We start from the raw sequence: 27,886 nt of genomic DNA, 5'->3' as shown, positions 1-27,886 counted from the left end.
AGTTATTTAAAATAAAAAGTACAGAATAAGTAAAACTTCAAATAGAATGTTTGGAAAATAAAGTTAAGGAAATTTTACAAATACTAGAAAAAAAAAAGATGAAAAATGAGAGAAAATACGGAAATGAGCAGATTTTTTCAGGGAATATAAAACTAGGAGGTTCTAGAAGAGAGAGGAGTGGAAAAGGAGGGTAGAAAATTATCCTAGAAAGTTTTTAAGTAATTTCCCAGAATTGAAAAACATGGGTTTCTAGATTTAAAAGGCCTAATATTTGCCCAGCAAGATGAAAAAAGAAAAAAGACTGAAGCAACAAATTGCAAAATTTCAGAGTACTGGGATAAAGACAAGATCTTAAACGTTTCTGAGAAGAAAATACGTCCTATTCAAAGGATGCAGAATCAGAATGACGTGACATCTCAGCAGCTCTAGAAGTTAGAAAATAATGGAACAATGCTTTCAAGCGTTTATTTTATCCTACAATCTATGTTTGGCTAAACAACAGTATCAGAATAAAACACGGATATTTTCAGACACGTAAGAACTCAAAAATATTATCTTCCATAACCTTTCTTCAAGATGTGTTTCTCAAGAAATTCCAGAAAGCAAGTAAACAAGGAAGACATGTGATATAGGAATTAGGGGGATTCAACATAGGAGAGAGGCAAAAGATGATGGTGAGGGCTTCCAGGAGATGTTGCCATAAACAAACACATGTAACAAATAGATGACTTGAGCACTTGACCATTTGGAGAAATAGTCAGTCTAGACATATGGATTTAATTAACAGAAGAAATAGCTAAAATAATTGAAAATGAGAGAGGCAGGACTAAGATGGTAACATAGGAAGCTCCTGAGCTCTCCTGCCCCCACAGACACCTTGAATGCACAGCTGCACATAGAGCAATTCCCTCTGAAAGAGATCCAGAAACTAGCTGAGCAACTCCTATGCATTGGGGAAATGAGAGAATACCCCCATCAAAATGGGTAGCAAAGGCTGAGACACACTTGCCATAAATCCCATCCCTGACACAGCACCATATAATCAGGAGGGAACCCCCAACTCCCAACTTCTTCCTGAGGAGCAAAGGGTTTGTAACCCACATCTGCATCCCAGCTTTTAAGACTCTTACCTGAGGGATGGGTCCTCTAAACACCCAGCTCTGAAAGCCAATTGGGCTTGTGTTTATGAGACCCATAAGGATATAGCAAATCCACTTATTCACAAGTGCATGAGCACTCACCATGGCTATGCCCCCAGGGCTCAGTAGAGAGCAAAAGGGCACCATCACCTATCTCAATATTTCTCTGAAAGGTGTTTATCTGCCAGTGTTAAAAGCTGCAACCTGAGGGTCAGGATTTTAATTTAGCAAGCTCTGGGGGCTGTGATCCTCCCTGGAGACCAGGGAAGCCATTGGATGCTCTCCCGCCTTCTCTCTCCAGCCTGCTCAAACTTGCTAGTATCTGCCTGGAAGGAGGTTGTAAAACATGCCTGTGCCCTAGTTTTTACAGCTTCTATCCAAAGGGATGAGTCCTTGGATCACCTGGCTCTGATAGCCCATGGGTTACTTAGCCATTCATGAGTCCCACAGGACTGTGGCAAAGAAGCAGTTTTTAACTAGCTGCCCCCCAGGGCTCAGCACAGAGGAAGCAGGCAAAAATGCCCATCTTCCTATCTTTCCCTGAAAGGGGTTTATCTGCATCTTTTAAAAGCTGACACCTGAGGATGAAGCTTTTAGTTTTAGCACACGTTTAGGGGCTGGCTGTGATCCTCCCCAGCGACAGGGAAGTTGGCATACACCTTCCCTGCCCTCTTCCTTCAGCCTGCTACAACAATAAAACCAAGCCACTAGTATTTCCCTGGAAGGGGCTTGTACAAATGGCTGACACCCCAGCTTTTGCAGCTGCTGCCCAAGGAATAGGTCTCCATATTGCCTGTCTCTGAGAGCCAGTGGGCTTGTGTTCACAAATTCCACAGGACTAGCAAACAAAAAGCAGTTTTTAATCTATGCAGGAGCACACTTCCCTACCCTACCTCCCTGCCCTAACTATATCCTGGGTCCAGCAGGCAAAAACAGCCATCTCCTAGTGTTTCCCTTGAGAAATGGAATATTTCCTGCCATATCACTAAACAGGATGTCACAGTCAGCAGCAATTGCAGCCCTCCAATGTGAGCCCTGAGGGAACTCGGGAAGGAAAGAATACCTGCCATCTAGCAGCCATCAGACTGCAGCCACTCCCTGCAGTGAGCCCTGAGGAAACTCAGGATGTAAAAACACTGGCCCCAGATAGCTGAGGTGCATATCAAAGGAATGACTTCAGTAAGCCTAGACTCTTGCATCTTCCCATACATAGAAAAGCGCTAAATTCCTTAACTTGGGATATCTGGTTTTCTTTAACAGTAATCTTTTGATGTTCTGACTACCTGCTCTTTGTTGCAAAACTATATATCCTGGTTCCCCCCTTGCCTCTGCAGAGCAGTTCTCCCAGGGTTACTTGAGATGCTGCCTCCCAGGCTTGAAGTCCTAAAAATTCCCGCCAAATAAAATATAACTCTCAACTTTTAGGTTGTGAATATTTTTTAAGTCAACACCCTGGAAGGGGCTTAACTACATAATTTCCCACCTGCTGCCTAGGGCCCAGCTTATAATCAGCCTGCATGTAGATGCTGACTGTGATCCTCCCCTTTGGTACACTCATGAGTTTTGGCATACCTCCAACTACTAGGAGCCACTAAGAACAAAGAAAGTTGCTTGGACAATCTTAGAGGTTTGAGAAACAAGTATGAGCTCAGGTTGGGCTTGATTCAAGAGGTTCATTTCCTACCTGAGACCATTCTATTGAGACTGGGAGAGGTGGCTGTTTTATCTAATGTGCAGAAACCAAACACAGAATCAAGGAAAATGAAGAAACAAGAATAAGTTCCAAACAAAAGAACAAGAAAAATCTCTAGAAACAGATCTTAATGAAATGGACAAGTGATTTACCTGATAAAGAGTTTAAAATAAGTCATTAAGATGCTTACCAAGGTCAGGAGAACAATGCGTAAACAAAGTACAAAGGGATAGAAAATATTAAAAAGTGCCAAACCAGAAAACACAGAGTTAAGAATATAATAATTGACCTGAAAACTTCATTAGAGGAGTTCAACAGCAGACTAGATGAGTGGAAGGAAGGATCAGTGGATGTGAAGATGGGGCAGTGAAATGCATCCAATCAAAGGAGCAACAAAAAAGACAGCTTAAGAGATGTATGGGACACCATCAAATGGATCAAGATATGCATTATGTGAGTCCCAGAACAGGGAGAGGGAAAGAAAGGGGGCAGAAAGCTTATTCAAAGAAATAACAGCTGAAAACTTTCCTAACTAGGGTAAAGAAACAGACATCCAGATACAGGAAGTCCAGAGAGTTCCAAATGGAATCCAAAGAGGTCCACACCATGAGACCCACATTAATTTTAAGAGATCCACATTAATGATAATTTAATTGTCAAAAGTTAAAGACAAGGAAAGAATCTTAAAAGCAGCAGGGGAAAAGCAACTTGTTATGTACAAGGGAGCTCTCATAGCAATATCAGCAGATTTTTCAGCAGAAACTTTCAGGCCAGAAGGGACCAGCATGATATATTCAAAGTGCTGAAATTAAAAAAAAGAAAAAATTCTCAGCAAAGTTGCTCTTCAGAATTGAAGGAGAGATAAAGAGTTTCCCAGACAAACAAAATCTGAAAGAGTTCATCACCACTACATCAGCCTTACAAGAAATGTTAAAGAGAGTTCTTCAAACAGAAACAGAAGGATGCTAATTAGTAACAGGAAAACATGAAAGTATAAAACTCAATAGTAAAAGTAAATACACAGTTACATTCGGAATACTCTAATGTTGAAATTGTGGTGGGTAAATCACTTCTAACTCTAATATGAGAGTTAAAAGACAAAAATATTACAATAACTGTAACTATAATAATTTGTTAACAGATATACAGTGTATAAATGTAAATTGTGGCATAAAAACAAAATGTGGAGAGAAGAGTGTAAAAAAGTGAGCTTTTGTGTGTTTGAAGTTGTCATCAACTTAAAATAGACTTATATGACGTTTTATGTAAACCTCATGGTAACTACAAAGTAATAACCAATGATCGATATACACACAAAAAAAAGAACAGAATCACAGCATAACACTACAGAAATTCATCAAATCACAAAGGAAGAGAGGAAGAGAGGAAGAAAGGAACAAAGGAATTATAAAACAACCAGAAAATAATGAACAAAATAGCAATAGTAAGTCCATACCTATCAATAATTATTTTAAATATAAATGGACCAAACTCTAATTAAAAGACGTAGAGTGGCTGAATGGATTAAAAAACCAAGACCCATCTAATACTCCTGAAAGAGACTGACTTCAGCTTTAAGGACACACATAGACTGAAAGAGAAGGGATGGAAAAGATATTCCATGCAAATGGAAACCAAAAGACAGCAGGGATACCTACATTTATATAAGACAAAATAGACTTTAAGCCAAAGATTGTGATAGGACACAAAGAAGGTCATTATATAATGATAAAGGGGTCAGCTCATCAAGAGGATATAACATCTGTAAACATGTAAACAACATAGGAGGACCTTAGTATATAAAGCAAATATTAACAGATCTGCAGAAGAAATAGCACTACAGTAATAGCAGGGAACTTCAATGCCATGCTTTCAACAATGCATATATAGAACATCCATACAGAAGATTAATAAGGAGACACTGGACTTAACATAATGTTAAAGCAGATGGACCTAATGGACATATAAAGAACATTCCATCCAACAGCAACAGAATACACTTTCTTCTGAAGAGCACATGAAACATTCTTCAGGATAGGTCATCTGTTAGGCTGCAAAACAAGCCTTAATAAATTTAAGAAAATTGAAATCATTTAAAGTGTATTTTCTAACCACAATGGTAAGAAAATAGAAATCAGTTAAAAGAAGAAATTGGAAATTTCACAAATATGTGGAGATTAAACAACAAACATGCCACTGAACAACGAATGGGTCAAAGAAAAAAAATCAAGAGCAATCAAAATATATCTTGAGCCAAAGGAAAATGGAAAGACAACATACCAAAATTTTGGAATGCCTCAAAAGCAATTCCAAGAGGGAAATTTATAGAAATAAATGCCTACATTAAAAAAAAAGAAAGATATCAAATAAACAACCTAATTTTACACCTCAAGGAATAAGAAAAAGAAGAGAAAACAGCCCAAAGTTAGTAGAAGGAAGGAAATAACAAAGATCAGAGCAGAAGTAAAGGAAATAGGGACCAAAAAACAATACAAAAGATCAACAAAATTAAGAGCTGGTTTTTCATAAAGATAAACAAAACTGACAAACCTTTAGCTACAGTAACTAAGAAAAAGAACTCAAATAAAATTAGAAAATCAGAAATAAAAGGAGACATTACAACTGGTGCTACAGAAATACAAGGGATCTTAAGAGACTACTATGAACAATTATACACCAATAGATTGGATAACCTAGAAGAAATGTATAAATTCTTAGAAACATACAACCTACCAAGACTAAATCATGAAGAAATAGATAATTTGAATAGACTAATTACTAGAAAGGAGATTGAGTCAGTAATCAAAAACTTCCCAACAAATAAAAGCCCAGGACCAGATGGTTTTACCAGTGAATTCTAGCAAACATTTAAAGAAGAATTAACACCAATCCTTCTCAAAGTCTTCCTATAAATTGAAGGGGAGGGGAGAACTCCCAAACTTATTTTCTGAGGCCAGCATTATCCTGATACCAAAGCCAGACAAGGACACTACAAGAAAAGAAAATTATAATCCAATGTTCCTGATGAAACACAGATGCAAAAATCCTCAACAAAATATTAGCAAACTGAGTTCAACAATACATTAGAAGGATCATAAACCATGATCAAGTGGGATTCATTCCAAGAATGCAAAGATTGTTCAACAGCCACAAATCAATCAATGTGATATACCATATTAACAAAATGAGGAATAAAAATCTATATGACCTATATAAACTCAATAGATTCAGAGAAAGCATTTGACAAAATTCAACTTTCTTTCTTGATAAAAACTCAACAAACTTGGTACAGAGGGAACGTACCTCAACATAATAAAGGCTTACATGAAAAGCCCATTGAGCTAACATCATACTCAATGATGAAATGCTGGAAGCTTTTCCTCTAAGATCAGGAACAAGAAAAGAATGCCCACTCTCACCACTTTTATTCAACATAGCACTGGAAGTCCTAGCCAGAGCAATTAGTCAAGAGAAGGAAATTAAAAGACACCCAAATTGGAAAGGAAGAAGTAAAACTTCTATTTGCAGATGATGACATGATATTATATATAGAAAACCATAAACACTCCACCAAAAAGCTGCTAGAACTAATACATTTTGTAAAGTTGCAGGATAAAATATTAATATATAGAAATCTGTTGGTTTTCTATATACTGAAAACAAACTATCAGAAAGAGAAATTAAGCAAACAATTTACATTTACAATAGTCTCAAAATTTACAATAGCCTCGAAAATAATAAAATACTTAGGAATAATTTTAAGGAGATGAAAGATCTGTACACTGAAACCTTTAAGACATTGATGAAAGAAATTGAAGAAACACAAATAAAATGAAAGATAGTCCACATTCATGGATTGAAAGGATTAATATTGTTAAAATGTCAGTACTACCCCAAGTGATCTACAGTTTCAATGCAATCCATATCAAAATTCCAATGGCATTTTTCACAGAAATAGAAAAAACATTTCTAAAACTCATGGAATCACAAAAGACCCTGAGTAGGCAAAGCTGGAGGCCTCACATGTCCTGATTTCAAACTATATTACAAAGCTATAGTAATCAAAACAGTATGGTATGGGCATAAAAAAAGACACATACATCAGTGGAACAGAATTAGAGAGCCCATACATAAACCTACATATATATGGTCAATTAATTTATGGCAAAGGAGCCAAGGATTCACAATGGGGAAAGGCTAGTCCCTTGAATAAATGGTGTTGGGAAAACTGGATAGCCACATGCAAAAGAATGAAACTGGACCCCTATTGGATACCATATATAAAAATCAACTCAACATGGTTTAGAGACTTGAACATGAAAGCTGAAATCATAAAACTCCTCAAAGAAAAAAATAGGTGGTAAGCTCCTTGATATCAGTCTTGGCAATAATTTTTGGATCTGACTCCAAAAGCAAAGGCAACAAAAGCACAAATAAATAAGTGGGACTACATCAAACTGAAAATCTTCTGCACAGCAAAGGGAAACATCAACAAAATGAAAAGGCAACCTATGGAATGGGAGAAAATATTTGCAAATCATATATCTGATAAGTGGTTAATATCCAAAATATATAAGGAACTCACACAACTCAATAGCAAAAAAGCAAATAACCCAATTAAGAAATGGGCAAAGGACCTGAAAAGACACTTTTCAAAAGAAGACATACAAATAGCCAATAGGTACATGAAAGAATGCTCAACATCATTAATCATCAGAGAAATGGAAATCAAAACCCCAATGAGATATTACCTCACACCTGTTAGGATGTCTCTTATTTAAAAGACAAGAGATAGCAAATGCTGGTGAGGGTGTGGAGTAAAGGGAACCCTTGTGCACTGCTGGTAGGAATGTAAACTGGCACAGTCACTCTGGGGAACAGTATGGAGGTTCCTCAAGAAATTAAAAATAGAACTACCATATGATCCAGTAATCCCACCTCTGGGTGTATATTCAAGGAAATGAAATCATTATCTTGAAAAGATATCTGTACTCCTATGTTCATAGCAGCATTATTCACTCTAGGCAAGGTATGGAAACAACTTAAGTGTCCATTGACAGAAGAATCGATAAAGAAATTATGATGTGTATACACACACACACACATACCCATACATACAGTTGACCCTTGAACAATGTGGGGGGTTACAGGTGCCAACCCCCCAAGCAGGTGAAAATCTGAGTATTGCTATCTCTGCCTCAAAAATGGAGGAATTGATAATTGACTCACCCAAGGGCAAGAAGCTGAAATAGGTTGGATAGAATCAGGACTCAAACCCTAATTCTTTTGATTCTGCATATTATGATCTCTAATCAAATACAAACTTTAGTTAAAGATCTGTAAAATGAAAATACAGGTACTGTATTTATTGAAAAAAATCCACATGTAAGTGAACCCATGCAGTTCTAACCTATGTTGTTCAAGGGTCAACTGTATGTATGTATGTGTATACACACACACACAATGGAGTGTTATTCAGACTTAAAAATGAAGTAAATCCTGTCATTTGCGATAACATGAATGAAACTGGAGGGCATTATGCTAAGTGAAATAAGCCAGGCAGAGAAAGACAAATAGTTCCTGGTATCACTTACATGTGGATCTTTTAAAAAAAAATGTCAAACTCATAGAAACGGAGAGAGTAGAAAAGTGACTGCAAGGGCTGGGGTAAATAGATGTTGGTAAAAGGGTACAAACTTCAGTTGTAAAATGAATAGGATCTGAGGAACTAAAGAATAATATGGTGACTATAGTTGAAACACTGTACTGTATAATTGAAATTTGCCAAGAGATTATAATTTAAATGTTCTCACCAATTAAAAAATAGTAAATATATGATGTAATAGATACATTAATTAATTCAGGGGGAATCCTTTCATAATGTATATGTATATCAAATCATGTACACTTTAAATACCTTATAATTTTTTTCATCAGTTATACCTTAATAAAGCTGAAAAAAAGAACAAAATTATTGAAAATTGTTGCTTCTGGCAAACGGAATTTAGGAATAGGAATGAACTGCTTTGTAGTATTTGAGTTTTAAAACCATGTACATGTTCTTCTGATAAAAATGAAAATTAAATTTAAAAAGCTATTTCTAAGACCTACTTCATCACAATGAATATCTAAGTGGAGTACAGTCCAGGTGACAGCTGCAGTCAAGCCTTTGGGCCTCATAGAGGACAAGCCAAATGAATAACACCCCTGGCAGAAGCCATGCCTGGTTTTGCCCAGAGAGGTATGGATCCAAACAAAAACAATCTTCCCGGCTGCCCTATCAGAAGGCAGCATGGCTCTGTGGTTAAGGCCATGGGTTTTGGAGCCAGAAAGACTTGGGTTCACAGCTGCACTAATGTGTAACTTTAAGGTAAGTAAATTAACCTCTCTGAGCCTCAATTTCCTCGAGTATAAAGATGAGGATAATAATGGTATTTGTGAGGATACTATTAATTATAGTAATTATAACCTCATAAGGGTATAAAAGTATCTGTGAGTTTCTTATGAGGATTAAATGAGATGATACATGTAAAAGCAATGTACCAGGCACATAGTAAGTCATTATAAATATTCTCTAGTATTATATCTCTAAAGAATTTTTTTAAAGGTGCTTCTATTCTTGGGGAATTTGACACACACTGCCATAGAACTCTCAAGGCAGAACCACATACTTGCTTTTGTGTTTGTAAAGGTTATAAGAAGGGCATCTGTGGTTCACGGGCAAAACTGACAGAGATAGGGAAGCTCCAATCTGCGGGCTCTAGCCTGAGGTAAACCTCCAGGTCTGGTTAGGGCAGACACTTCTCTCCGCCTCCCCTTCCTTTGTTCCTCTCTATAACGATTTTCCTCTATTTTTACCCATAACATACAGCTAAAGTATAGTTTTCATTACTTGATAAACTTAACAAAAGCTCATAAACCTCAAGCAACCACTTTTTATATAGAAAGGCCCCCCTGTAGCTCTTTGTTGGTTTGGATTGTTTTGTTAGCTGATTGGCCCCTAGTGTCATCTTGAAATATTTGGGCCCCATTCAGGTTGGGTTTCAGTCAGAGGGAAAGAAAGGGAAGAGGGGAAAAAGAAAAAAAAAAAAAAAAGAGTAAGGAGCAGTGGAATAGGGAAAGGGAAATCAAATTAGTCAGTTCTCCAAGGACACTGCAGGGTTATGGAAAGCATTTCTGGATACCCGCCATGTGCAGGCATTGTGCTGGCCTGGGAATACAGATGAGAAGCAAAGGGCAGAGCTGCGGAGATACTTCAAGGACAAAATAAGCCTAAATCGGACAGAAGGGAGAGGAGCAGGGCATCAGCAGGCATCAGGGATCATTAATTAGCTGCCCAGTAGGTCCTTAGGGACATTTCTTTTCTCTCCCATTTCTGTGGGGGGACACACAAATTCCAGATCTGGGCTGCACTCTAATTCTGTAGTGTTGCTATGAGTATCTCTCACCCCCTCCCTAGATACTGAGGAGTTCAAAGTGAAAAGTAATAAAAAGCAGCTGCATAGCACAGGGAGATCAGCTCAGTGCTCTGTGACCACCTAGAGGGGTGGGATAGGGAGGGTGGGAGGGAGACACAAGAGGGAGGGGTTAAGGGGATATCTGTATACGTATAGCTGATTCACCTTGTTATACAGCAGAAGCTAACACAACAATGTAAAGCAATTATACTCCAATAAAGATGTTAAAAAAAAAAGAATATGGCGATATGAAAAGAAGAATTGCTCTTTTTAGAGACTAGTGGAGTTCTGCACTCTTAGCTGTTCTTTTGCCTGATGAAAAGTTGCAAACCTGAGCAATCAACTCAATTTCTTCCTTCTTTAATGAGGAAGCAATTATTCTTCTGCTGCTCACACCTACAATAAAACTAAATAAAATGCCCAATGCTCTGGCAGCTTATTTTATTCCTTTCTACAAAGCTGATGAGAAGAGATATTGAAAGTTAATACAGACTGCAGAGACCAGAATTTCACAAAAACCATATGAATAAGGGCATAATGGCCATTCCACATACCTGGTTTGTTCAATCAGATTTACAGTATACAAGAAGTTGCTGCCTCTATTCCAGTTTATTTTTAGTGCCAAGGTTTTATTAAGTCAAACAACATAAACCAACGGTCCCAAACTATCTTTGCTGTCAGCTACAGGAAACTTTGGTAGGTTTTAGTCTTAGAGGAAGAACTGTTCTCCAGAATCCTCCCAAGCCACAGACGACAGTAGAAGTACTTGAGCAGGTTAAGTAAACTTGATTTATCTTAATTCTCAGACAGAGTGCATTTTCCATAGGAAATCGCTAGACCACGTGTATGTCTAGCACACAAGTGGATTCTTCAGTTTTTTAGCCAAGGAAGGAGACACATGGTCTCATATGAAGAGAAGTCTGATATACAAGGGCTTTTTTTTTTTTTTTAAATAAATTTATTTATTTATTTATTTATGGCTGTGTTGGGTCTTCGTTTCTGTGCGAGGGCTTTCTCTAGTTGCGGCGAGCGGGGGCCACTCTTCATCGCGGTGCGCGGGCCTCTCACTATCGCGGCCTCTCTTGTTGCGGAGCACAGGCTCCAGACGCGCAGGCTGAGTAGTTGTGGCTCACGGGCCCAGTTGTTCCGTGGCATGTGGGATCTTCCCGGGCCAGGGCTTGAACCCGTGTCCCCTGCATTGGCAGGCGGATTCTCAACCACCGCACCACCAGGGAAGCCCTACCAGGGCTTTTTAAGTGGACAGTGATTGTGTTAAGTCCATATTCCCCAACTAGTTCATCAGGAAGAATCCTGCCCATGAATGTATTACCAAAATGTGTGCTAAAAATAATTTGTCTGAAAACAAATCGCAGACCACAGACGTCGATTCAAAGCAAAAATGGTTTATCAGGACAATTCTACTTGCTGTAAGATGGACCTAGGTTTTGGTTTTATTTTCAGTTCCAGTTTTCCCACTGATTCTGTGCATGGCTTCAGATAGCATAAGATTACATCATTTTAGAGCTGGGAGAGATTTCAAGATCAATTAGTCCACACGTTGTGTCCTTTTAAGCAGTGGTGCAACACTTATTTTTTTAAGCCATATCCTTTATCATTTCTTCCATTCACGGAACTAAATATAATCATAGTGGTCTTTGCAAACAAAGTAGTTGGCTCCGGACAGGAGAGGCTCTTCTTAATATTTTTCTTTTAGTTCAACAAGAGCCACACAATGAGGTTTCATGGGGAAAAAAAATAAGTGGAAACTAAATGTTGGAGAGTGGCCTAGATGGGTACTGATTCAGTGGACGCTAACACCTCTACATTTTCTTTGTATTTTAGGGGCGGGGGTGAGAGAGGGATCCTCCAAAGAAGGTGATAGAGTTGTGCCACAGCTTTTTGCCTCTGTTAACAGATCTCCTGCTTCACCTGACTAAAGCAGTTCTGGCTCCCCACAAACAGCCCCTCTTCCCTGCGTACATCTATCACCCCAGCTGCAAGAAGCTGTCAGCAAGGCTGGGCCTGTCCCTGCTGTGCCGCCCTGGGAGCTGGACCCAGGCTCCTCAGGGCAGCCAAGCGGCTCCGTTTTCTAGAGACAGAAACGTCTCACGCCAGGTGTGCAGCTGAACTCTCCCAGCAGCAAGACACCTGCTGGATGGTCCCGTACTGTGGGTTATTTTTCGAGCTTCCGCAGAGTAAATAAAACTCGGGTAAGTCGTTAAAAATGGGCAGGGAGACGGTAGCATCGTTGACTGTCTTTTTGATTCTAGAATAGTGTGTAAACACTTAGAATTTTTATCCCCAAAAGCTCTGTAGATCTATTTTCTCTGCCTTGATTCTCCTGGGTGTTCTAACACCAAGCTCTACTCCACCTATGTCACTGTGTGACGATTAGCCAGTAATTATCACCTGTTTTTAGAGCTCCTGCTTTTTAGTCAGGACAAATGATGGAAAATGCGACTAAAATAAATTCTTTATGTGTCTCCTAGAATTGGAAAAAAGTTATAGATATTCTTTCAGAAGTTATTATCTTCCAGTTTTTCAAACAGGGAATTCCAGAACCTCATGGGGGAATTTTAACAGCTATAATTCAAAGTTTGCTTATTTAGGGAGTTTACTATGTATTTTGACTCAAAATTTTCCTCAAGTAATGAAATGTGACTAAAGTCATTCTTTATAGCTAATAAAAACCACCTGCTAACTGCATCCTGTACATACTTCCTCTTTATTTTACAGGGAGTCTTTTAGTAACATTAATCTTGTATCATAGTTGGGGTAGAGAAGATACAATGGAAAGGAACGTTGCCTTAACAATGTAAGACAGTATGAAAAAAGCCTGCATCAAAAGAGCCAACAAACCTACATTGGGGAACTCGTAGTTTTATTATACTTGCTGTAGCCTTGCTGTCAGTAGTAACTTTGAGGACAACTTGTATTTCACCTAAGTTGTGCACATGGATTTCACGTGGAATACTCTTGTTCTTTCTTTTCTTGCCGGCCTGCTTCATGCCATCCTATCCTTTAAAGTCAAGTTCTTGTCTCAAGTATTCCATGAGGCTTTCTCTCCTCTTCTAAATTGCAGAACCTGGGTGTAAGTCCTACATCGGCATATCCTTTTATTCTGTGTTATGATGTTTCATGGGTGTTAGTTTTGTTTCCTCAGGTACATTTAGGCTCAGAAATCTCGAAGTAAATGAAATGATTTGACTTCACTTTATTCTTCCTTGGTTATTTGACTAATAGGGGTTTCAACACATAATTTTAATATTTCAGCTCAAAACATTTTTGCCCATTAGATAGACAGATTTATCTCCATCATACCTCTGAGAGTGCAGAATATATTTACAAGCTCAGTGGGGGCTGGGATCTACTGAACTACTAGACCACCACAAAGTTTCCCATGGCATAGACTAGATAATTTTCATTAGAAAATTTACATCCATGTGTGTTATATTTGTCCCCAGTGTGAGAATGTTCTCTACTTCAAACTACCGATATACAACTTTTAAATCATGACCCATTAGGGACTATCAATATAATCCTGGTCAAATCACATTTATTAACATTAACAGTCTTTATATCTGAATGGATTTCATTTAATTGTACCAAACTAAAAATAACATTAAATAAGCCACATACAGACATGCATAGTGGCCCCAAATTTATGCCAAGTTGTAAAACTTGGCATGGAGTTCTGATTACAGGGATTCCTAATCTCAGTTTAATACTGCTTTTTCCAAAGACAAATCCAGAAAGGGCTTCCTTTGGGCTTTGCTCGTCTTGGGATAAGGATAGGTTGCAGGGGTCCTCCTTAGAAGGTACACTGATGACGGACAGCAGAGACAAGCGAGACACATAGGAGGAGGGTGGGATAAAGAGGACAAGGTTGTAGCTGAGTCTGAAACAATTAAAACCAGAAGCTAGATGTGAACCCCATGACCTGATCGGTCCTGTGATTCCAGAATGAAATCCAGCTCAGCCCAAAGGCACGTTTCTCTTATGTACCTATTTGACCAATTAGGTCAGATGCCAGAATGATACTCATGAAAGAAATTAACAAAAAGTTCTTTTAGTTAGATTTGTTCTACCAACTGCTACTCGTTATAAGTAGCTCTAGTATCAAAAGTGATTATTCCAACTAAATGAAAGTCAGAATGAAAATGAAAGTCAGAGCAAGGCACTCCCCAGTTACCATCCTTTAGGGTCTCCCCATCACCTGACCATGTTTCTTGATCTGGCACAGAAGGACCTCCCTAACTTGGCTTCTGCTTCTCTTGGCTTCTACGGCTTCTGTCCACATTTTGCCCCTCACTCTGGTGAGAACAGCCCGTTATTCACCACACACAACTGTGCCGTTTCGGGCCACTGTTCTGACACGTGCTATCCTCCCTGACATTCCTTTCTCTTACCACAGTCACCTAGCTGGCTCCAGCCTACTCCTCCTTCACGCCTCAGCCTAGGGGTCACCTCCCCCAGGAAGATTTTCCTAATTTCCCCAGACCTTGCGATGTGCCGCCCACTCTGGGCTTCTGTCGCCCCTGGTGCAGACTTCTACCAGAACTCTCACCACTTTGTGTAGAATAATCGGTCATTAGCGACCTACCCCACTAGCCTCGAGCTCCTCAAGGGCAGGTACCACGCTTACTCCCGTTTGTAGGCACAACACCAACCACAGGGCTGAGCACGTTGTTGGCACTCCGTAAATGTTAGCTGAATGCAGACCCAAACCTTTTACAAATAAATCAGGTTTAAAATGTCACTGGCATTATTCTACCTCTGATTATGAGCTAATAGGTGCACTGTGAAATCTGAGAACAGCCTGATTCAGAAAAGGAATACAATGAACATTTAGAAATTGGATGCCCTTCAATGTGCTTTCTGTGTACTCCACAGCTCACTTTTTCTTAAGTGGAATAAAAAGCAGGAAACTGAAGAGAAAAACCAAGTTTTGTAAGCCCAAATCCACCTATTAAAAAGTCCAAATTAAATGACTTTTTTTTTCTCTTTTACTCTTTCCTTAAAATAAATTATACGCTCTCTCCCTGTTCATCTTGCTAAGGAAACAGAACCAAGATCATCAAATGGACTTTTACTGAAATATATGCTTATTTTGGCTAACTTAATACCTTCAAGAAAATTAGCAGTTGCAAAATTCTCCAAATTACAACTCAAAATAGAGAACTTAAAAGAAAAAAAAATACACTGGTGGAAAAGTGTTGTTTTTGCTGTATAGGACTACAGTTTATATACAGTAAACCATCTATAATGAATTAGATACTTCCTTTTCTCCTGAAAAGATTAGAAAAGTCTCCCTGCCGTCAGAGCCCAAAGAGGCTCTTCTGGGTGTCACAATCAATACCCAATTCAATTCAGTCACATGACAATGAAAGATACAAGAAATAAAACATGAAAAAAAAAATCTCTGATGCTGAAGTTCCAGTCTTCACCTCCACTGATCTTTTTCAACACTGAGGAACTTTATCAAGTTATGAAATACTCAATCTGGAAAAACTCCTGATTGTGTGAAAATTGATCTATGTTGCTTGGGGTACTATACTTAAGATGTCAGGGGTGTTTTTGTTTTGTTTTATACTGAAAGTATAGACAGTTTATCAGACAATGTTTTGGAGCTTGAAGAAAGAAATCGATTTTTCACAGAGAGTGAAATTTAGTCCAGAAATGAATTTAGCACATTGGCTTTATTATGGAAATGCTTGGCTGTATCCATTTGAGAATCTCCTTGAGCAAAACATTTGATAATTTAGCCATGTAAAACAAAACAAAAACAAAAAACCCCTTCCCTACTACATTTCTAGAAATGCCTAAGGCCCTTATTTTTCTTGAAATAATAAAATAAACTGATAAAATATTAGGTATTTTAGATTTAAAAAGAAATCACAAAACTGTACAGCAAGATAACACCCTGGTATCAATGTGTAGTAAGGACTGCCAAGAAAAGTTGTTTATTACTGAACAATTGTTAATATTATATATGTCCATTTTCAAAAATCTATTCTCATTGGTCTATATTAAAAACACCCAAAAGCAAAGGGTTACTGTGTCTGGGACTAGTCTGTAGCTATACTAAGCATTAACTGTTACAAACTTTCACCTACATTTGTCACATGGCTTTTGTTTCCTTGCCCTCTCCTTCCAGCATGCCAGGCAACTTCTTCTGTGCTTCAAATCTAGTTTACACCATCTACACTCCAGTTGTCTCTGGTCTATAGACTTTTCCTCCTCTAAATTTTGGTATTTAATATCAATGTTTGATATAAATGGCCTTCTATCTTTCAATGTTCCCAGCTATACTGTTAACTTACAAGACCATCTTGTCAGCTCTTGTATCCCCACCAATAACTTGCATATTTGTAAACCATGACTCTAGGGGTATCTAGTGCTGTGTATGGAAAGCCAAAGAATGAAATGCAAACTAGACCCTCCCTTAAGATAGAGAAGGATGATGTCATTTTACTCCTTTGTTATGATTTTTGCACTCTCAGAATTCACCTGTAATAGCACTGGTGGCTCACCTTGTGTCTGGTTTTAGATTTTCTACTGTGGAGAAGGTTTGATTTGTAGTTTGAATGGACTTGTTCTTCCCACCGAATGACCCATTTTCTCTGGATATAACTTCATATTCTGAAAAGCAAAAAAAGCCAACAGATACTTGTCTTTATGCTCTGGTGGACTGAATGCTCTCGAAGCTAACCGCGTAACAGAGTCAACTCTCATAAAAGTGAGCAACAAGATTGCAGGTCTAGAGACGTATTGATCGTACACATTAGCAACTTCCAAATGGGGATTGTCAGAGGATGATGAAGATCCCAAAGCATTTGGGGAGTGGCTCATTGACCATTTCTGTTTTCTCTTTACTAGAGCAGGAAAGGTCTGGTAACTGTGAAGACTGTTGATGCTCCTATGGTAGCGTTGGTTATGGGTAACCTATGATTTTGTTAGGTAAGTCGGATTGTCTGCCATTGCTGGAAAGCCCAGTGTGGCTTTGTAAAAAACATTGTATGAGGAGCGGTGTTTCAGTAGAAGCACATTTCCTGCTCATGGGGCTTCACAATATAGCTGGGAAAAATGTCACTGACTACATGGTACTGCTGCAGAAAACTGAGTTGTAAACCACAGCAGCAAATAACAGTTAATCAAATAATGAACAATGAACTATACTTTTCTATAGTTCATTATTTTGAACTACAGAATTATGGGATTTTGATACCTACTGCTTATGTAAGTTACATAAATTTTGTACATACTGCTAACATATACCCCCTTGATAATTATCCTTGAATTAAAAAAATTATGCCCTTAAAGTCTGCATAGAGATCTGCATAAATTTAACTTAAGGGTAGGTTTCTATGAATTTGTAGGCTAATCAAAAGAAAGAGACTTTCAGAATAAGAGAATATAATTTACTAATTTACTTTCCCTGCTCTCAGTTGGGGTTCAGTTTAATGCATGTGACAAGATCACACAGAGGGTTAAAAAAATCAAACAAAAAACAACAACCAACCAACCAACAAAACCCTACTCAAAAACAGCTCCATCAGTATGAAGAAATACACAAGTGGTGGGCATCAGGGAAAGTGGGAAGGTTGCAAAGGAGCTGGCAAGTTACTGGGGATTTCTGCTGTTAGCACTGAGACCAAAGGTAGGAGATGGATATCGGAAATAAAACTGAAATTATAGAGTAACTCATGGAGACTTATAATCACCAATTTTAATTTGGGAAGGATCTTTACTGGTGAATTTTAAAAAGCCAAAAAGAAGAATCACTTTTTCTGAGTAATTTCCTATGACCATCCTTTTGAAAATTAGAAATTAAACTGGAAGGCAATGGTCATTGTATCTGGACACATTAGTGCAGCTATTAAAGGACTAATGGCCTATATTTAAGATTCCTTCCTCAGACTCTCTGCTCCCAACCTATGTCTCAGTTGGCTTTCTATTCTAAAGGAGTGTGGAAAGAGAGGGAGAGGTAGGATCCCAAATTCAATTATGTTCGTTTTATATCTTTTCCTCAGCTGTGAAGGGACATTTACTAGAAAAAGATCAGAGTAATTAGAATGGAAGTAAAATTGATTTTTAAAAAATGGAAACTGCATGACTTAATGGAAAGAGACAGACCAAGCCACTTGCCTGGATCTCAGTCTCAGTTTTACCATCTGTAAAATGTCCATAGTGTCTCTTCATAGTGTTGCTTGTAGGGATTAAAGAAGGAACATATGGAAAGTGCTTAATAGTATTTTGCATGTATTTTGCTCAACAGGTGGTACCTATTATTATTATATCTTTTATTATTCCTTATTATCCCCAAGTTGTGTTTTGAAACTAGGATCACAAAAATTTGAGAGATTCCAATTGGAAAGATTCAAGTGCTGCTTAGTCACCAAAAGAGCAATTTATATGACACTCCAGCTGGTTATCCATGAAAGCAATCACCTTCAAAAAACATCTTTGTTTGGGTCATTCCTCATCGACTGTGTGATATTCTTTTTAATATCACCTTAGCCTTTTAGTATACTTCAACACTTATAGCACATCTTTTCTAATTTTCTTTTGACTCAAGTTTTAAATGTTAGTTTAATACTATTTTTGTCCTGAAAGACTGGAGTTTTCAAAATGGATCTAGAAGTTACCTTCATGATTAAAAAGATATTTAGAATTTTCCTCAGAATTCTTGGCTTAGAATGTATATATCTTTCCTTTTTAATGCTTTAAAGTGATAATAGCTTTTCATAAATCCACGAACATTATAAAAATCTACCACCAACAACAAAAAAGTATGTGTCTATATTTCTTATTTTAAATAGGGGATTTAAAAAATAATTTCATTAACAGTAAAGATATAAGAAAATCTACAAAGAACTGACACAATAATTGGTCTGTTTTTTTCCCCTCAGAGGGCTTTATTGCCCTATTATGAGATAATTCACTTAGAACATAATTATTTATTATATATATTGGGAACATCACTGGTCAATACAGCATGAAAATAACAAATGGTGATACTACTCTCTGTTAAGTCTTATACTCACAATAAATTGATAGCAATAAGAATTATTATTATTACAAATAAAAAAACCCTGAAGTTCAAAGAGGCTAATTATAGACCCAAGTTGCATTATCTAGAACACAGTTGGTCTGGGATTTAAATCTATGTCAGCATGCTCTTGATGTATCACAAAATGACACCTTATAAGTAATTTAACTTTAAGTTGTCCAAGGACCCAGGCTGTGGCCAATCTCTATGGTATACCTATTTCTACTTTAGTGTAGAAGGGATATGGAGAAGCATCTGAATTTGGATGCATTTACTAGAGGTGAATACATGCCTATCAATTAAAAGAAAGATTACTGACAGAAGTCAACCTGGGGAATGAAGAATATGTTTCACTCTCTTTTTGTTATCTTTCTTAATCCTTTCTTGAAAAACCATTTCCAGTGGCATGAGAATGAATCTCTATATTATCTGAGCTGCTGGTTTATAAAAGATTACATTTGAAATCAAGTGGTATTTAATGGAACACTAAAAATAAACAAAAATGGAAAAAAATAGAACAGATCATTAGGGCATATGGTCCAACATTGAAATATAGACTAAGTGAGTAATGGTTAAATATGGACTTATTTCTATTTATAAAATATAATAGTTATAGATGTGGTTCTTATCCATGAAAATTGTTATCGTAAGTCCAGTATCTAGTGAAAGATCTCAAGCAGCCCGTTAACATTTAATAATAATAATGTTATAAAACTAATTGGTTAGATAAAGTATATCCTATTCATGATTCTTTGAAATTACAGGTTTATATAATTTAAAAAAGTTACATGATGAAAGGAAAATCCCACTTTAAAAAGTTAAATCAGATATTATTGACATACCCAAGTGAATATATATTAGATTGTTAAACATATTAGATTAACCAATTCCAACTTGATGTCCTGTATTTTTAAGGCAAGTGAAATTTTATAGTTCATTTGGTCTTGTGAGAATGAAGCCTCAGACTATCACAGGAACTCTTTATTAGCACTGCACATGGATTGAGAGTTTTAAACTTTTTAATACATGTAGATAATCAATACTTAGAGATTGATTTTTAGATACTGGGATGATAATACCTACTGGCATAGTTCCAAGTAAAGAAGCAAGACTAGTCAAATCCCCAGGAACCATGGGCAGTGGCTGGTTCTTTCTCAAAACAAAGGCAAGCTTTGCATAAGAAAGGAAATTCACAAAATATGGTTAAAAATTTAAAAAGCCAGCTAAGCAAAGATAAGCTGCTTACACTGGAAGTTGCCCAGACCAAACGGTTTTGTCTGAGGAGAAGCAGCTACTGTTTTCTCCTTTATTCATAGAAAACTTTTTTGGCAGATCCTGAATCTCCCCACTCCTCACCTCGCCCTGTGTACCACTCTCTACTCTTCCTGACAGCCTCTTGGTGGGCAACTCTATTCTGCCTACCCACCCCAGGCACACGGTGGCGGGGACATGGGCAGCAGGAACCTTGTGTCCTCATGCTGTTTGCTACATCCTCTAGCTGATTTGGGTTGTTAGTCTTCCCACCCACCCCCTCCCCTCTACTTTGACTATCCTGTTCACTACAGAGAATTTAAATCCCATATGACAAATTTAAAGAATGACTCAGGGTTTCTTATTTTTCATAGTCATTTTTAGAGAAATTGGATGAGTGACAGCAGAATCAAAATTTCCTGAGATAAGCAGAAAATTGACCAAATTATAACAATTTTCCTAAAATGATTGAAATAACTTTTAGCCTGCTTGAAAATTCTAGGTCAATCTAGAAATTGGGATGGTGAAAGGAAAACAGGTTTAAATCTTATCAGCAGTGGCAACTTCCCATATGTTATCTGTGATTTTCAGGTAATGAAAAGACTAGATATACCTTCACATTGTGAAAAACAGTTTTGAGAGGAGAAGGAAGGTATGCAACTTAAAGAGATCTGCTAAATTAACAGGGAGACCATAACCAGGACAAAGATGATCTTTTCGCATCTTATGATACTTTTAACAATCATGTACCACAGGGACAGCAGAACTCTGTGGGGACTTGCTGTTCCTAAGATATGCCTCGCAGGCCACAGTATGAATCAAGGTACCACATTCCCAATGCATTGCACTATCAATGCTTCCCACCGTAGTGACGGTCCATGTGCCATGATCTTACCAGTGACAGTGTCATTGAGTGGCTTATCCCAGTCCAAGATGACAAAGGAGGGACACCCTTCCACAGTGACAACAGTGAGGTTGGTAGGTGGGTTCTGCGGTGGGCTGGTGGCATTCCCCTCTGTGGCCTCCTCTTTGGGGAATCGCTTGACAGAGTCGGTGATGGAGCAGGGCCTGTTGTCAGGCTTTTGGATATACCGCACGTGAGGACCTAAGACAGAGAGGACATTGAGCATTTTTTTTTTTTTTTGAGCTTGGAAAAAAGGTGGAGATGAACTCACAAATAAAATTATCTGTTTGAGGACATTTGATATAATACTATAAGCAGATGGATGAAAGCAATGATGTGGATGGTTTGAATTTGTGAAAATCCAGAACCCTATCTTTGGGATACATGATATGGGTGTTATTGTCGATTTACTTTTCTAAATAGGTTTAGTTTATGCTAATATCCAAGAGTAATTTGGTCCCCCTGAGCGTGGTTTAAACTGCATAATTTATGGAGCACTGGAAACAGTGCTCAAAGGGGTCTTGTCTCAGTAGTGGGGAATGATTAACCTTACACTAAACACAGTTCTGGTCCCACCTAATAAATCTTAAAAGCCTGACTCAAAAGGATCAAGTGGTTTCACTTTATTTAAACTGCACCCCAGAATAAAATACAAGAATATTTTAGGAATAAAAATATTCCCAACTGGATAAAATAAACAGGAAGATATTACCCATAATGAGGAGAAAAATAAATCATTTGAAGCCAACCTGAAACTTGGATAGCTGTAACAATCATCAGACAAGGACAGTAAAACAGTTATCATCACTATAATCCACATGGTCGAGAGTTAAGAAATGGAAGCTATAAAAAAGACCCAAATTAAATTTCTAGAGATCTTTAAAGGAGGCAGACAAGAAAAGACATGTTATACATAGAACAAAACAGAAGGATTATGGCAGATTTCTCATCGGAAAGAGTGCAAGTGAGAAGGCAGTGGAGCAATGTATTTCTCTACTAAAAAACAAAAACCAAAACAAAAAACCTTATCATCTAGAATGTTATAACTGGTGAAAATATCTTTTAAAAAAAACAAAAGCAAAAGGACAAAAATAAAAAGCAAGATACTATTTAGACATACAAAATCTGAAAGAATTCATGACCAGCAGACCCACTCTACAAGAAAGATTCAAGAAAGTCCTTCAGACAGAAGGAAAATGATGCTGGATGGAAATATAGCACTTGAAACAGTAACTACATAGGTAAATATACACAGTATTTTTCTTATTAAATTCTCTCTGAAAGACAATTTGTTTTCTAAACAAAAATATTAACAATTTAGTGTGATGTATATAACATGTAAAAGTAAACTATAATGACAATAGCCCAAAGGCCAGGAGGAGAGAAAAGCTGCTATACTAATGTAAAGTTCTTACACTATTTGTGAAGTTGTAGGATATCACTGGAAGATACTGTGGTAAGTTAAAGACACATTCTATAAACCCCAAAGCAATCACTAAAATAACAAAACAAAAAAGTTATAGGAGTAGGACAACAAAAAAAGATAAAATGGAATCATAAAAATACTCAGTCCAAAAGAAGGCTGAAAAAAAAGGAAAGAGGGAACAAAGAATAGATGGGACAAATAAAACACAAATAGCAAGATGATGATAGACTTAAACCTAACCATATCATTCGTCATGTTAAATGTAAGGTTCTAAACACCCAAAATAAAAGGCAGAGATTGTTAGATTGGGTGAAAAAGCAAGATCCAACTATATGATACCTATAGGGAAAACATTTTAAACAGACTAACAGGTTAAGAGTAAAAGGATGAAAAGAAGAGATACCATGATAACACTTATCAAAAGAAAGCTTGAGTGGATATATAAATATCAACAAATTAGATTTTAGAGCAAAGAATATTACCATAAACAAAAAAAGGTCACTTCATAATAATAAAGGACCAATTCCTCAGGAGTTTATTACAACCCTAAGTAATTTAGGTCTATATCTAAATACAGACCTTTAATATACATGTAGCAAAAAATGATAGTACTGTTAAGTAGAAATAAATCCACAATTAGAGCTAGAGATTTCAGTACTCTTCTCTCATTAATTGACAGAACAGTAGACAGAAAATCGCTAAGGATATAAAAGAATTGCACAATACAACCAAGCAAACTGACCTAATTGACATTTTTATAGAACACTTGTTATGGACTGAATTGTGTTTCCCTAAAACTCCTATGGTGAAGCCCTAATTTCCAATGTGAGAAACCAAAGATACCTTGATCTCAGACTTCTGGTCTCCAGAACTGTGAGAAAATAAATTTCTGTTGTTTAAGCCACCGAGTCTGTAGTATTTTGTTATGGCAGCCCTAGCAAATCAATACAACATTCCACTTAAGAACAGCAGAATACACATTCTTTTCAAGTACACAGAGAACAGATACCAAGATAGACTATATTCTGGGCCTTAAAACATGTCTCAATAAATGTATAAGGGTTCAAGTAATACAGAGTATCTGACAACAATGGAGTTAAATTAGAAATCAGTAACAAAACAATTTCTAGAAAATCTTGAAATATTTGGAAATTAAATAACATACTTCTAATAAGTCAAAGAAGAAACCAAACGGGAAATTAAGAAGTATTTTGAACAGAGTAAAAATGAAAACACAACATATCAAAAATTTTTGGATGCTGCTTAAATAATATCTAGGGGAAAATTTGTAGTGCTAAATTCCATATCTGAAAAGAAGAGAGGGCTCAAAATCAATGAGCTCATCTTCTATCTTAAGAAATTAGAAGAGCAAATGAAACCCAGATTAAGCAGAAAAAGGAAATAATAAAGATCAGAGTAAAAAATAAATGAAATAGAAAACAGAAAAATAATAGACAAAATCAATGAAAAAAAGGTTGAACTTCTCAGAAGATCAAAAGAATTGATAAACCTACAGCCTGACTGGTTAGGCAAAAGAGAAAAAATAGACACACATTGTCAATAAAAGGAATGAGAGAGGTGACATCACTACAAATTATACAGATGTCAAAGTAAGAAGAAGAGAATATGAATAACATTATGCTAATAAACTTGACAATTTAGATGATATGGACCAATAACTTGAAAAACAAAAATTACCAAAGTTCACTATGGAAAAAAATATTCTAAATAGTCCTATACCTATTAAAGAAAGTGAGTTACATGTAAAACCCTTCTCACAAGGAGAATATCAGGCTCAGATGGCTTTACTGGTAAATACTAACAAATATTTAGGGAAGAAGCAACACCAGTTCTAAACTCTTTCAGAAAATTGAAAAAAAAATTCAGCATCATTTTGATACTAAAACTTGACTTAGACATTACAAGAAAAGAAAACTACAGACCAATGTCCCTCACTGGATATAATTCTAAACAAAATTTTAGCAAATTAAATCCAACAATATGTTAAAATGAGAATGCACTATAACCAAGTGGAATTTGTCACTGGAATGCAAAGGTAGCCTACAACTCAAGAACAATTACTTTATCACATTAACACACTAAAAGAGAAAAACCACATAAGCATCTCAATAAAGTCAGAAAAATTATTAGACATTATCTAGCATTCATTTCTGACAATGACTCTCACCAAAGCAGGAATAGAAGAAAACTTTCTCAACACAGTGAAGGGCATCTATGAAAAACCTACAGGAAGCACCGTACTTAATGGTGAAAGGCTGAATGCTTTTCCCATAATATAAGGAACAAGAAAAAGATACCTATCCTCACTATTTCTATTCAATATTTCACTAGAGGTTCTAGCCAGCACAGAAAGGCAAGAAAAAAAGATACCTAAGTTGGAAAGGAGGAAGTAAAACTTTCCCCTCAGATGACATGATTCTGTAGGTAGAAAATCCAGTGGATCTACAAAAAGACTACAGAGGTTTGCAAGGTTGCGGAATACAAGCTCATTGAATGAAAAACAATTGTTTTCCTATATACTAGCAATGAACAATTAGAAACTGAAATAAAAAATGCTACTTTTATGGTTTTCTTTACACAGAAAACTACAAAACATTGGTGAGAGAAATGAAGAACACCTAAATAAATGGTGAGATATACCATGTTCATAGGTAATAAGACTTAATACTGTACAGCTGTCAATGTTTCCCAGTTGACCTACAGATTCAATGCAATTCTAATAAAAATATAAACAGGCTATTTTTTTTAGACATTGAGAAACTCATTCTAAAATTCAGATGGAAATATAAAAGGACCTAGAGTCACCAAAACAACTTTAAAAAAATAAGAACAATGTTGGAAGACTAACATAACCTGATCACAGAGCTTATTATAAAACCAGTGATCAAGACACTGTGGTATTGATGGAAAGGTAGATAAATAGATCAATGGAACAGACTAGAAAACCCCAAAATAGTTCCACATATATATGGACAATTGATTTTTGACAAAGGTACAAAGTAAATTCAGTGGAGAAACAACAGTTTTTTCAAAAAATGATGCTGGAACAATTGGATATCCATAAGTGAGAAAATAAATGCATTCATACCTTGTGTCATATAGAAAATTTGACTCAATACGGATCATAGACCTAAATGTAAAAGTAGAAGACTTCTAGAGGGAAACAGGAGAAATTTCTAGAAGGAAACAGAGGAGGTCTTTGTGACCTTTGATTAGTCAATGACTTCTTAAATATAACATAAAAGATACAATCTATATATAAAAAACCAAATTGATAAACTGAGCTTCATTAAAATTAAAAAAGAGAAGCCAAACACTGGGAGAAAATACCTGCAAAGTGTATATCTGAAAAAGGTCTTCAATCCAGAAAATATGAACACTCTTGAAACTCAATAATAAAAAAATAAGCACCTCCATAAAAAATAGACAAAAAAAATTGAACAGACACATCAAAAAAGATATACAGATGGCAAATAAGGACATGAAAGGATGTTCAGTATCCTTAGTCATTAGGGATATGCAAAATAAAATCACAATCAGATTGTGATTTCACTACACCTTTACTAAAATGGCTGAAATTAAAAAGACTGACCATAGCAAGTGTTGGCAAAGATGTGGAGGAACTGGAACTCTCATATACTGTTGGCAGAAAGGCAAAACAGTACAACTGCTGTGGAAAACAGTACAACTGCTATGGAAAACAGTTTGGCAGTTCCTTAAAATGTTAAATGTCCATTTATATACAATCTAGCCATTCTCCTTGTTGGAATTTGTCCAAAAGGAATGAAAGCATATGTCTACACAAGGACTTGTACATGAATGGTCATAGCAGCTTTATTAGAACAACCCAAATGTCATGAACAGTTTTAATAAATTAGTATATATCCATACAATAGAATACTAGTCAGTAATAAAAAGGAATAAACTACTGATACATTTAGCAACATGGATGAATCTCCAAATAATTATGTTGAGTGAAAGAAATCACATACAAAAAGTTCATACTGTATTTTTTTCATTTATGTAAAATTCCCAAAAATGCATACTAATCTATAATATAGTTACCTAGGGACTAGAGGTTGGGTGGGAGGAGTGAGGAGGAGGGATTATAATGGTACATGATGAGACTTTTGGAGGTGGTGCATGTATTCATTATCTTGATTGTGATGATATTTCATGGGTATATACATATGTTGAAATTTATCAAATTTTATACTTCAGAAAAACATATCACAAAAGGAAATACTGGGTTCTATATCATATAATCTCTCTTTTACTGTGGTAGATTAGATTACTGTTCAAAAACATTCTCTAGGGGCTACCCTGGTGGTCCAGTGGCTGAAACTCTGCACTCCCAATGCAGGGGGCTTGGGTTTGATTCCTGTTCAGGGAACTAGATCCCACATGCTGCAACTAAAAAGATCCTGCATGCTGGCAACTAAAAGATCCTGCATGCTGGCAACTAAAAGATCCTGCATGCCACAGCGAAGATCCCGCAAGTGGCAACAAAGATTCAGCGTGCTGCAACTAAGACCCGGCGCAGCCAAACAAATAAATACATATTTCAAAAACATTCTCTATATCTATGAAAGGAGTATACTTCCCCAATCTTTGTTATGAGCTTGGCTATGTGACTTTCTTTAGCCATTGAATATTGGCAGGTATAACATAAGAGGGAGCTTGAAATGTGGTCATGTTTTTGGACTCTCCCTCTCTTCACTTTGTACTGTCATGAGAATGGCTTCTCTTGGGTCACTGTTAGTCCTTCATCCTGGGCACCAAAATGAACAGATGTGGAGCAGACCTGAGCCCAACCTATAAGAGGCCCAGCTGTACCTGTTGCTAGAAGTAGAACCACCCAGCCAAACACATGGGAGATCAGCTGACCTCCAGGCTATTTGTAGACACATGAGAAAGAAATCCTTTTTAGAGTATGTTACTAA

At 36.8% G+C, this 27,886-nt stretch overlaps 1 protein-coding gene across 11 annotated transcripts in view; it reads right to left on the bottom strand.

Moving 5' to 3' along the window:
• LOC118894889 (ABI family member 3 binding protein) overlaps positions 1-27,886 on the bottom strand; it is a 260,700-nt gene that overhangs the window by 9,720 nt on the left and 223,094 nt on the right. For all 11 annotated transcript variants that reach the window (XM_036851584.1, XM_036851585.1, XM_036851586.1 and 8 more), the window contains 2 exons: positions 21,488-21,697; positions 16,823-16,931 (listed from right to left, as the gene is read on the bottom strand). In XM_036851584.1, the coding sequence (XP_036707479.1) occupies positions 16,823-16,931; positions 21,488-21,697 (319 nt within the window). The remainder of the gene's footprint in view (positions 1-16,822; positions 16,932-21,487; positions 21,698-27,886) is intronic.

This window comes from Balaenoptera musculus, chromosome 4, assembly GCF_009873245.2.
Source record: "Balaenoptera musculus isolate JJ_BM4_2016_0621 chromosome 4, mBalMus1.pri.v3, whole genome shotgun sequence".
NCBI classification, from domain to species: Eukaryota; Metazoa; Chordata; class Mammalia; order Artiodactyla; family Balaenopteridae; genus Balaenoptera; species Balaenoptera musculus.
The sequence above is the reverse complement of the archived record's forward strand: the minus strand, read 5'-3'. Positions and strand labels throughout refer to the sequence as shown.